Genomic DNA, 11,345 nt, shown 5'->3' on the forward strand with positions numbered 1-11,345 from the left:
CATACTAGTGACTCTCTGTTTGTCTATGTATTCACACATGTACTAAGTTTCCGGTTAATACAATTCTAGCATGAATAATAAACATTTATCATGATATAAAGAAATATAAACAACAACTTTATTATTGCCTCTAGGGCATATTTCCTTCAGTCCCATCACGGTTATGTGGGTGCAAACTTTGAGGGTTTGTGGGGCCGCCTGCTAGAAGCCGGCCACCTCAGAGCCGCCTTCTGGTATTCTGTCGCCTTCTAGCAGCCGGCCTCCTAGACCAGCCGGCCCAAGAAGCCGGTCGTTCGTCCAAGAGGTGTGAAGGGCGCAGTCGGCTTTGATGTCTTAAAATACCATGGGGGGCTGATGAGGTAGTCAGCCCTGGTCATTTACTCCGACAGTAGTCCCCGAAGCTGGTGGGGCGCCGCGCCGAGGAGCGTCAGTAGCTTCCTACTCTGAGTTGCCTGGCAGCTTTTCTTTGTCCGTCTTCTGGAGGCGCCGACAACTAGGAGCCGGCCGTGGCCAAGCGGGCCACCTGGTGAACTTGAAACATAGTGGTGGGGGGCGGGTGGCACGCCAGCCGGATGACAGGCTTGCCGCCCGTTGCTCGCCCGCCACGCAGCGCCATCAGGCCAGGCTGGCAAGCCAGCCCATGCGCGTGACAGGACGTCGCCACATGCCGGGGCCCACCACTATAGGGCCTCAGCACGCGCATGGATCCACTGCGGCCGAGGCGGGCGGTTGGGCTTCTGTGGCACATTAACCGCACGCCGTTAAGGCTCGGAAGGTGCGGGGTCATGGGGAGAGTGGGCGCAGTTAATCCCACGATCTCCCATGTCTCGCCCCCTCGGCTCCACCACCAAGGGGAGGAGGGGGCGGTAGACGCACGCACGCCCTCCTCTGCCTTCGTCTTTGCCTTTCTCCTTTCTCTTCTCCTTGCTGCCGCCGCACCCCTTCCTCTTGTCGAGGCACTGCAGCAGCTTGCCATCGCCGGGCCTCCTTGCACCGCGGCTTCCTCATTCCGCCGCGGATTCACCCGCTCGTCGCCGCGCCGCGCTTTCGTCGTGCATCCATATCCATGGCGCGCGAATGGGCCGGCGATTGGGATGGCTCCAACGTCCATGAAGTTCACCTCACTTTCCTTCACCAGACGCGACGGCTACCTCGTGAGATGCACGTAAAGGTGCGTGTTCCTCCCGAGGCGGAGATCTCGTCGGCGCCGGAGGATAGTGAACACGTCGTCTTTCGGACGCACTTTCTTCGCGGCTTTGGCCTGCCGGCGAGAAGCTTCTTCCGCTCCTTCCTCACTTTTTACAAAGTCCAACTACACCACCTCACGCCAAATACGGTGGTGCTGCTGGCCGCCTTGGTCACCCTCTGCGAAGGCTACCTCGGCACACTCCCCACCCTTGAGATCTTGGGGGAGTTCTTCTACCTCATGCTCGGTACCGCCGCCAAGAAAGAGGAGGCCCAGTGAGGAGCCTGCGTCACAGTGCGGCGTTCGGATTCCGGGGTCCGCTTCCCGGCCCTCGCCTTGCTGCAGTCGGCCAAGCTGTGGCAGAAATCTTACTTCTACAGCAAGAACATCCAGCCAATGATGGACTACATCAACCTGCCGGCTTGTGCAACCGGCCCGCCGGTCGAGCCCCGCACCAACTGGCAATTTCGGCCGAAGAACCTGTCAGCCGCCTCCTCCGCCGCTCTCACCCGACTTCAGGTGATGATGGAGTCGGAGGGCCTCAAGGCCTCGGATCTGCTAACCGCCTTCGTGGCGCACCGAGTGCTTCCCCTCCAAGCCCATCAGCACATCATCAGCCGCATGAGCGGGCACCGGGACCCAGGCCGACTATGCACCAAGGAGTTGTCGGACGTGGAGGTGGTCTGGCTGGTGAATTACTTCTCCAACTGCAAGCTCTCGGAGAAGGAGTGGCGATTCGGCAAGCCGCCGTACAGCCGCGCACACTCGTCGCCTGCGATAAGTCTTTTAATTCTGTTTCCTCCGTTCTTGCCGCCTGACCAGTCGGCCATGGTGCAGATCTTCTCAACCCAGTCGGTGACCGACGCTCTGGCCCCAGGTTATCAGTACCTGCCGGACCAGTCGGTGAGCGACGTGGACGACCCTGATTTGGGGGAGGCCGCCATGGAAGAGGACGACGCCACATGCGGTGGTGGTGATGGAGCAGGCAACTCCTTAGGAGGCGACCTTGGGATTGGCCGGATGATGATGATGAGGACAACGAGCCGCGTCATACTCACGGCGTTGACAAGGCAGGCGCAAGCTCTTCGGCCACACCGACAGCAACAAGCGGCGCACCGAAGTGCCGAGCCGACATCAGGCTATATGGTAGCCGGCCCAAGAAGCCCAAGTGGCAGGAGGCCACCACGAAGGCGGCCCAATTCCATAAGGCCCCAAGACGGCTACCACTGGTGTCTGGGTAAGTATCTTGATCCTTTTTGTGTTTCTGCCTTGCGTTGTTTTAGGGAATTGACAGTAGGAGAGAACCCCTACTGTATTTTTCATAGATCTATATAAATGGGGTGTTTACATAGACATACACAGTTACACACATTGGGACAACCATCCACTGGCATCACCACCAGTGGGGGTGTAGAAATCTAACACCTCTCAACTCTGTGCTACTGTTTTGGCTAGACTGTGTTTACAAGGAATGAGATCAGAGCAAGCGTGGCCTAGGCAAGCGTGGCCCTAGTCAAGTGTGGCACAGTAGGAGAGCAGGGCCGTTCTGTGAGCAGCTTTGACCGTATGTTGCAACAGTCCAAGATCCTCCTTGAAGCGCGTGTGCCAGGACCCAATGGTGGGATTGACTCCTCTAAAGTACTTGTTATTTCTTTCTTTCCACAGACTCCAGGCAGCAGTTAGGAAAATCTCAGTGAGGAAGGGGTTGGGCCAATCCATTCGTGCAAGCTGTAGAGCAGTGAGCCTATTATCAAAGTCAGGCCACTCAACATGCAGTTTGGCCCAATATCTCTTGCTAAACTGGCATGTAAAAACCATGTGGTCCACTGTTTCTTCAATGTTCCAGCCACAAAGAGACAAGTGAAGTCATTTCCAATGTTGTAGTGGCTCCTGCGAAGCATGTTGCGTATGTTAAGTCTGTCGTGGAACAGTAACCAACCAAACACTTTGATCTTCATTGTGCAACAAGATTTCCAGAGATGCTGAAAGGCAGGGTTTGCGTGTGTTAAGTTTGTCGTGGAACTAGATTTCTGCCTTGCGTTTGCTTTTCTTCTCCTTGCAAAACTTCTTATTTCTCTTTCTCTTATCTTGTCGAGCAGGGCCCCTCTCTCTCGCGCGGGCCCAGTCAGACTCAGTGATTGGGACGGCAAGCTGCTCCGTGGAACCCCGCCGCATGGATCCGCTCGTGATCTCCAGGAGGCGACGGAGAGGAACGCGCGGAAGGTGCGCTAGGAGCAGGAGGAGGCGGAGCGGAAGAAGGCGGAGGCGGCCAAGGCGGTGCAAGCAGAGGCTGATGCCGCGGCCAAGACCCAAGCCAATGCAGCGGCCAAGGCGTAAGCCGACGCGGCCGCCATGGCGCAGGCGGAGGAGCCGTCCCGCAGCCGGGATCCGGAGTCCACCAGCCCGCAATGCGCGGACCCATCGATGCGGGAGGGCCAGGCGCCGATAGGAGAAGCCGGTGTTGACCAACCGGTCTTGGAGAAGGGAAGGGGCGGCCCTGTTCTCTTGGGGGCGGAGGTGCCCCCGCAGACGCCGACTGCCAACGCGTCGGGAAGTCGGCCTGAGGCGTCGTTGGTGCCGCCATCTAGCCGCGAACTGGTGGTGGGGCCAACTCCTACGGCCCGCTCTCCGGTGCACCGATGTCCGGAGAAGGCTGTCTCGGCACCGCGGCCATTGGAAATCGGGGCCGCCAGCTCGTCGGCCCCTGACACCGAAGGCACCAGTGCCGCCCCACCGGGTTGGACGCCTGGGGGCGGCACCGGTGTCTTGAACTTGGCTGCGCAAGACGTCCAGACACGTTTCAACGCCCAAGGCGCTGCCCTCCAGCAGTAGACGCAGGAGTTCCTGGTGACGCGAGCAGCCGTCCGGGTATGTTTATTACTTCTTGCTTTTGTTTTGGTTCCTTGCAATCTTCCGTGGGGGCGCGCCAGCACACCCACTTGGTGTAGCCCCCAAGTTCCGGGTCGGCTGCTGAGCAGGCGGCTCAGAACTTTAAGTTAGTTCCGTGTGCTGACTTGTCTTTTCCTTTTGTTGCTTTTGCTACAGGATTATCACAACGTCCGCGTGGCGGCCTATAACTCCCAATTCCAGGAGCTGGCCAAGCGGACCGCCGACCTCAACCAGAGCCGGAGTAAGTGCTCTATCTTTCTTCTCGCGGGGGGCCGTCAGTGCACCCGCTGGGTGTAGCCCCCGAGATTCGGGCCGACTGCTGAGCAGCCGGGCCGGATCTTCCGACAACTATCTTTGGTGTTGATGTTTTTTCTTATTCTCCGTCTTGGCAGAGGCCGCCACAGACCTGCAAAGAGCCTGGGTGCGGCCAAAACCGCGCTTCGTGCCAAGGAGGAGGAGCGCGGCCATGCGGCCAAGGAGTGCGACCGCCTGGCCAAGGAGCTAGTGGACTAGGCGGAGCGGCACAAGAGGGAGCTCCAGAAGTTGAAGGTCAGTGAAGCCAACCTTCAGACCGAGTTCGATACTCATCGTTCAAACTGGGCCGAGAAGGAGAAGGCCCTGTCCGACGGCTACGATGAGATCGAGGATATGATTGATGGTGAGTTATTTTTTTCCTTTCGTTCAGCCGCCGACTACTATATGAGATGGCTTCTGGCTTCAGACTTCTTTTTTCTTCTTGCACAGAGTTCTTTCCTGGTCACGCCGTTGCTGCCAGCCAGGCTATCGAGGCATGCCGCGACGAGCAAAGAAGGGATGGTGCAGAAATTGTGCCTAACGCGCCCCGAACCCTCAGCGAGCAGCTTCTCGCCGTTCAAGCACGCATGCAGCCGGCTCATCGGATGCTCTGCCACCTGCAGCACATCGGGGCTCAGGTGCTGACCGCCCTCTGGCTGGATGCCCAGATCCCACACACTCCTAGCTGGACTGCCGACTGGCTGGAGGTGGCAGTCAGCCGCTTCGAGGCTTGGAAGGGCGCCGCGGCTCGGGCAGGCACTCGGAGAGCCTTGGAGTTCATCAAGGCATGGTACCCAGGCCTGGACCTAGCCCAGCTGGCCACCTTCCAGCAGGAGGCCGCACCGGAGCTGGCGGTGGTGAGCCGCGACCTTACTCACCGCACGACGGCGATCGCCGACTATGCCAACACCATCGTGTTCATCCCTGAGCTGAATGAGGAGGGCGCTGAAGTGCCGCCCAACTAGTTCGGGCTGAACCCGGAGTATGGGGAGGACTCGGCGGAGGAGATTGCCTCCAACGACGAGGGTGAAGACGAGGAGGACGAGGACGGCGAAGACGACACACCGGACGACGGAGCAGGCAGCCGGCCTCAACCGGACCAAGTCTCGACCAACGAGCCACGCGCTACCGCGCCGACTGCTGCCAAAGTTGATCAGGACGAGACCTCGCAGTCGGCCGCTCCACCATCCGGCGCCGCTGCCTCTGCCTACTTGCCAGACCCGCTTGCTGCTTCCTTGGCCTAGACGGCCAATTTATCTTATCTTTTCCTGTTCATGTAGTCTTTTGAACAAGTTAGATTCCCGCAATTCCACCCACTGGGGGTGTATTTTCAAACTCTGTTGAATGCTGACCGAGGGCCTTTTGCTTATGTAAATTAATTTACTCGCACAAGTATGTGCCTTGCCGGGTTCCACTTTGCCTTGCTTTTCTGTTCTGTTTTGGCTTTTTCCTTTACCATCTTCCTTTGGCTGCCGCCCTGCCAGCCAGACAGCCGCTCTGCGGTCTGTGGCTAGGTCAGGGACTAAGCAGTTTTTTGGATAGACATGTACTTTGGCCGCTTAGAACGTAGAAATTCAAGTGAGAAGCCAGCCGGCTGCTCAGCAGCCGGACGATGAGGTAAGGGGACAGCTTGGCCTATGCTGATGTTTTGCTTAGTCATTTTTCATGTGGACAACATTTCACGCCTTTAGCTCTTGCCGGCCGGACAGTCGCTCTGTGAACTGCGGCTTGCGGCAAGAGAGGGCTTAGATGTCGGCACACTACTTGTCCGACTGCAGGTATTATCAACATAGGACAAGGCGGTGAACCCCCGGGCCGACTGGTCGGACCCGGTGCCAAGCGGAAGAAAAGGAAAACACATTCATAGGAATAATCTTATCATATAGATAAAAAGGGTAGCCCCCCGAGTGCTCCTCGTGGGGCCCGATGTCTTTGCTCTTAACACAAAAGGTAGCGTAATACATATTGCATTAACTGTAAAATCTTCAGAGAAGATTTGCGTTCCATGGGCGCTCTGTTTCCTTGTTGGAGTCGTCTCTCTTGCGCGCCCTGGGCTTCTGCGTGTTGATGAGGTAGTAGGTGTCGTTGCCTAAGGCTTTCCTGATGATGAAGGGGCCCTCCCACGGGGCCGAGAGCTTGTGCTGGCCGGCTGTTCGCTGGATCAGTCGGAGCACAAAGTCTCCCTCTCGGAAGGATTGAGGCCTGACCTTCCGGCTGTGGTAGCGGTGCAGGCCCTGCTGGTAGATGGCGGACCAGCTGAGTGCTAGCAGCCGTCCCTCTTCCAGTAGGCCGACACCGTCTTCTCATGCTTCCGCCTCCGTGTACATGGTGACGCGAGGCGAGTCAAACTCGATGTCAGTTGGGATTATGGCCTCGGCCCCGTACATGAGGAAGAAAGGAGTGAAGCCGGTTGCTTTGTTCGGCGTGGTCCGGAGACTCCAGAGGATGACCGACAGCTTGTCGATCCAGCAGCCGGCCGAACGCTCCAGCGGCTCGATCAGTCAGGGCTTGATGCCGGACAAGATGAGGCCGTTTACTCGCTTGACTAGGCCGTCTGATTGCAGATGGGCAATAGACGCTAAGTCCAGTCGGATGCCTTGCGTCGCGTAGAAACGGGCCAAGGCGCCTTTCGCAAAGTTGGTTCCATTGTCAGGATGATGCTTTGCAGCACACCATATCAGACGGTGATATTTGCAATGAAGGTCACAGCAGTCGGACCACTCACTTTCTTGATTGGCTCCGCTTCAATCCACTTGGTGAATTTGTCCACGGTAACCAGCAGATGGGTCATGCCGCCGTGTGCTGTCTTGAATGGGCCCACCATGTCCAGTCCCCAGATGGCAAATGGCCAAGTGAGGGGATGGTCTTGAGTGCAGAAGCCGGCAGGTGTTGCTTGGAGCCAAATTTTTGGCACCCTTTGCACTTCTTGACCAAGTCCTTGGCGTCGTCCAAAACATTCGGCCAGAAGAATCCATGGCGGAAAGCTTTGGCGACAAGGGATCTGGAGGCCGCGTGGTGGCCATACTCGCCTTGGTGGATGTCTCTGAGGATTGCCTTGCCTTTCTCTGGCTCGACACAGCGCTGGAAGACGCCAGTCATGCTGTGCCTAACAAGCTCTCTGTTTACTATTCATGTATGTTGCTGCTCGGCGTTGCACTTACCGGGCCAAGATCTCGTTGGCTGGTAGCTCTACACTCACCAGGAAGTTGAGGATGGGCTGCGCCCATGATGGTGCTTTGACCACTATCATCACGGCCACTCGTACCAGGGTGGTTGTGCTGGGAGGAGGCGGGTTGGAATCGGCCGCCGCTTGCTGCGTCGTTGAAGTCCCCGGTCCGGCTGCTGCAGCTCCTGGGCCAGGTTCTAAAGTCCCCGGGCTGGGTGCGACTGCTGCAGCCCCCGTGTTGCTTGCCGAAGTCCCTGAGCCAACTGCTGCAGCCCTCGGGAAGGATTCTGAAGTCCCTGGGCCGGGTGCGACTGCTGCAGTCCCCGAGCCGCCCGTCGAAGTCCCCGGGCCGGCTGCTGCAGCCCCCGAGTCAGATCCGACTGTTCCGGGAGCAGCGGGTACGAAGATGGACTCTGATTCTGGCGAAGGCTTGATAGACGGCTTGCGGAGGCACCGGAGGGAGACACCGACTGGTATCGCTTGGCGGGTGGAGCCGATCTGTGCTAGGGCATCAGCTTGCTCGTTGTCGGCCCGTGGCACGTGAAGGAACTCACACCCGTCAAAGTATCCGCTGATCTGCTGGACGAGGAAGCGGTAGCTTGCCATGTTTGCATCCTTGGCGTCCCAGTCGCCAGACGACTGCTAGACTACCAAGTCCGAGTCACTGTTGCACAGAATCCAGCAGATGCCAATCTCCTTGGCCAGTCGGAGTCCGTGTACGAGCGCCTCATACTAGGCCACATTGTTGGAGGCAGCAAAGTGAATTTGCAATGTGTATCTGAGCTTGTCTCCTTTGGGAGAGGTGAGGATGATGCCGGCTCCCAAACCGGTTCGCATCTTCGAGCCATCAAAGTGCATCCGCCAATGGGTGGAGTCCGGACCTGGCGGCAGGTACTGGGTCTCGGCCTAGTTGACGAGGAAGTCGGCCAGTGCTTGGGACTTGATGGCGGTGCGTGGCTGGTAGAAGATGGTGTAAGGGGCCAGCTCGATGGCCCATTTGGCCACCTGGCCTAATGCATCTCTGTTGCCTATGATCTCAACAAGCGGGGCGGTGCAAACGACCATGATGGAGTGCTCTTGGAAATATTGCTTGAGTTTTTTGGCGGCAAAGTACACGTCGTAGCACATCTTCTCCTAGTGGGGGTAATTCTGCTTGGAGGCCAACATCACCTCACTCAAGTAGTACACGGGCCACTGGACCGGCTGTGCCCTGCCGTCTTCTGGGTGTTCTACCACAATGAAAATGCTGACCACCCAGCTGGTGGCGGCGATGTACAGGAACATGGGCTCTTTAGCAGCCGGAGCTGCCAGGACAGGCGGCGTAGTCAGTACTTTCTTGAGCTGGACAAAGGCCTCGTCCGCCTTGTCGTTCCACTCGAAGTGAGTGGTTTTCTTCATTAACTAGTACAAGGGAAGAGCCTTCTCACCCAACCGACTGATGAAGCTGCTGATGGACGCCAAGCAGCCAGTAAACTTCTGGACGTCTCACAGCCGGGTGGGTCTCTCCATCCACTCAATGGCCTTGACCTTCATAAGGTTGCACTCGATGCCGCGTTCTGAGACAAGGAAGCCAAGGAGCTGGCCGGCTGGGACTCCGAATACACACTTCTCTGGGTTGAGCTTGATTTGAAAACAACGCAGATTGTCAAAAGTCTCCTTGAGATCTTCCAGGAGGGTGCCAAGCTTCTCCGTCTTCACCACAATATCGTCTATGTAGACGTGGGCATTTCTGCCGAGTTTCTTGAGGAGGCACATCTGCATGCAACGCTGAAAAGTGGCACCGGCATTTCTCTAGCCGAATGTCATGGTTAGGTAGCAGAAGGCTCCGAATGGTGTGATGAAGGCGGTCTTCAGCCGATCATCTGGGTTCAGCTTGATCTGGTGGTAGCCGGAGTAGGCATCAAGGAAAGACAGTAGCTCGCATCCGGTTGTGGAGTCTATCACTTGATCAATCCGGGGCAAAGCAAACGGATCTTTGGGGCAGACTTTGTTGAGGTTGGTGTAATCAATACACATGCGCCACTTGTAGTTCTTCTTCAGTACAAGGACTGGGTTGGCAAGCCACTCTGGAAAGAACACTTCCATGATGAAGTCGGCTGCTAGCAGGCGGGCGATCTCTTTACCAACAATCATTCTCTTCTCTTCTGTAGGCGGCGGAGGGGCTGCTTGACTGGCTTTGCATCTGATCTAACATGTAGCTTGTGCTCGGCGAAATCCGTTGGAACACCCAGCATGTCTTTGGGAGACCATGCGAAGATGTCCCAATTCTCACGGAGGAAATCGACGAGCTTACTTTCCTATTTGCTGTCGAGGTTAGCCCCTATGGCAGCATGCCTCTTCGGGTACTCCGGGTCCAAGGGGATCTTCTTTGTTTCTTTGGCCAACTGGAAGGAACCCTGGGTCTCCGACTCCTTGGGATTTGGTGACAGATCCGGCTGCTTGCTGGCCATGGCCACAACCCGGTCCAAGAGCTTCTTCTCGGCAACAATCACAAGGGACTCGGCTAGCTGGCTGCTAGCAGCAGCACAGGCGACCGACTTCTCGTAGTCCCGGGCTATAGTGATAATGCCCTTGGTACTCGACATCTTTGTCTTGAGGTAGGCATAGTGCGGCACCGCCATGAACTTGGCTAGAGCTGGCCGGCCTAGGAGCGCGTGGTAAGGGCTCTCCAGGTCAACCACCTCAAACCAAATTGGCTCGCGGCGGAAGTGATCTTTGTCTCCGAAGAGGACATCTATCTTGATCTTGCCAATTGGTGAACAGAAAGGCCAGGTACAATGCCATGGAAGACAGTCCGACTGGGCTGGAGTTGTTTCTCTTTGATGCACAACTTCTCCATGGTGTCACGGTAGAGGATGTTGATGCTGCTACCGCCGTCTATCAGGACTCGAGAGAAATGAGCAGCTCGCCTCTCTGTTGAAAAGGTGGCACCTAGCACTATGGCGTAGGAACCTGGAGAAGGCATCTCCTCCGGGTGGTCAGCGCGGCTCCAGCTGATGGGCCTCTCGGACCAGTGCATGAACTCTGGGGCTTCGGAAGTGACGGCATTCACCTCATGATGCTGCTGGCACCGGCTGTGCCTGTCGTCAGCCACACTGGTGAAGACGACGTAAGCTCCGTGTTCTTCGGGGAACTCATCTTGGATGGCAGCAACTGGGCGGGCCGCCGGCTGCTGAGGAGGCGGAGCCGGCTGGCCAGTAGGTGGAGGCGGCAGTCCTTCACCCTTGGTAATTTGGGTGAGCCAGTGGCACTTCCGGGTGCTGTGGTTGGATTGCTTCGCGCCGCTGTGGAACTTGTAGGGAGCATCCAGGGTTTGCTCATAGGAGAAGGCGGGCAACCAAGCGGGCTTGCCGCCCTTCTGACGCTTGGGGCCGGGCTGACCCTCCTGCTGCTGTTCTTCTATTGCCACTTGCCGGCTGGTGGAAGCCGACTGCTGGGCCTTGTGCTTGTTGTCGTTCTACTGCTGGCGCCGACTGTTGTCACCAGCCGGCATCTGAGGAGTCAGAGAGAGTACTTTCCTAGAAGCGTCCACTCGGAGCTCCGACTTCATGGAGGAGTCGAGAGTGGCGTACTTGTCTGCTATGATCAGTAGTTCGTCGAGTGTAGCCGGCTCGTCGGTGCTTGAGTAGGGTGCCCTCTCGGCACCCGGCAGTGAAGTACTCTATGGCTTGCACCTCGTGCACCCCTTCCCAGGAGTTGCGCAGTTCGACCCACCGCATCAAGTACTCGCGGGTGGACTCGATCGGGCCTTGGACGCACACAGAGAGCTGGCGAGGCTTGGGCGACCGCTTGTAAGTGCTGGTGAAGTTG

The 11,345-nt window shown here is 57.4% G+C and overlaps 1 protein-coding gene and 1 pseudogene across 1 annotated transcript; both read right to left on the reverse strand.

Annotated features, from left to right (window-relative positions):
- Window positions 1-7,046: 7,046 nt before the first annotated feature.
- LOC147981179 (uncharacterized) lies at window positions 7,047-8,141 on the reverse strand (annotated as a pseudogene).
- Window positions 8,142-9,832: 1,691 nt separating this feature from the next.
- Window positions 9,833-10,156, reverse strand: LOC147981180 (uncharacterized). Its single transcript, XM_087515887.1, has one exon. It carries the CDS (start codon window positions 10,154-10,156, stop codon window positions 9,833-9,835), a length of 324 nt encoding a protein of 107 aa, XP_087372013.1.
- Between the last annotated feature and the right edge of the window lie 1,189 nt (window positions 10,157-11,345).

The sequence above is a fragment of the Triticum urartu genome, chromosome 3A (assembly GCF_056163025.1).
Source record: "Triticum urartu cultivar PI428250 chromosome 3A, HENAU_Tu73, whole genome shotgun sequence".
NCBI lineage: Eukaryota > Viridiplantae > Streptophyta > Magnoliopsida > Poales > Poaceae > Triticum > Triticum urartu.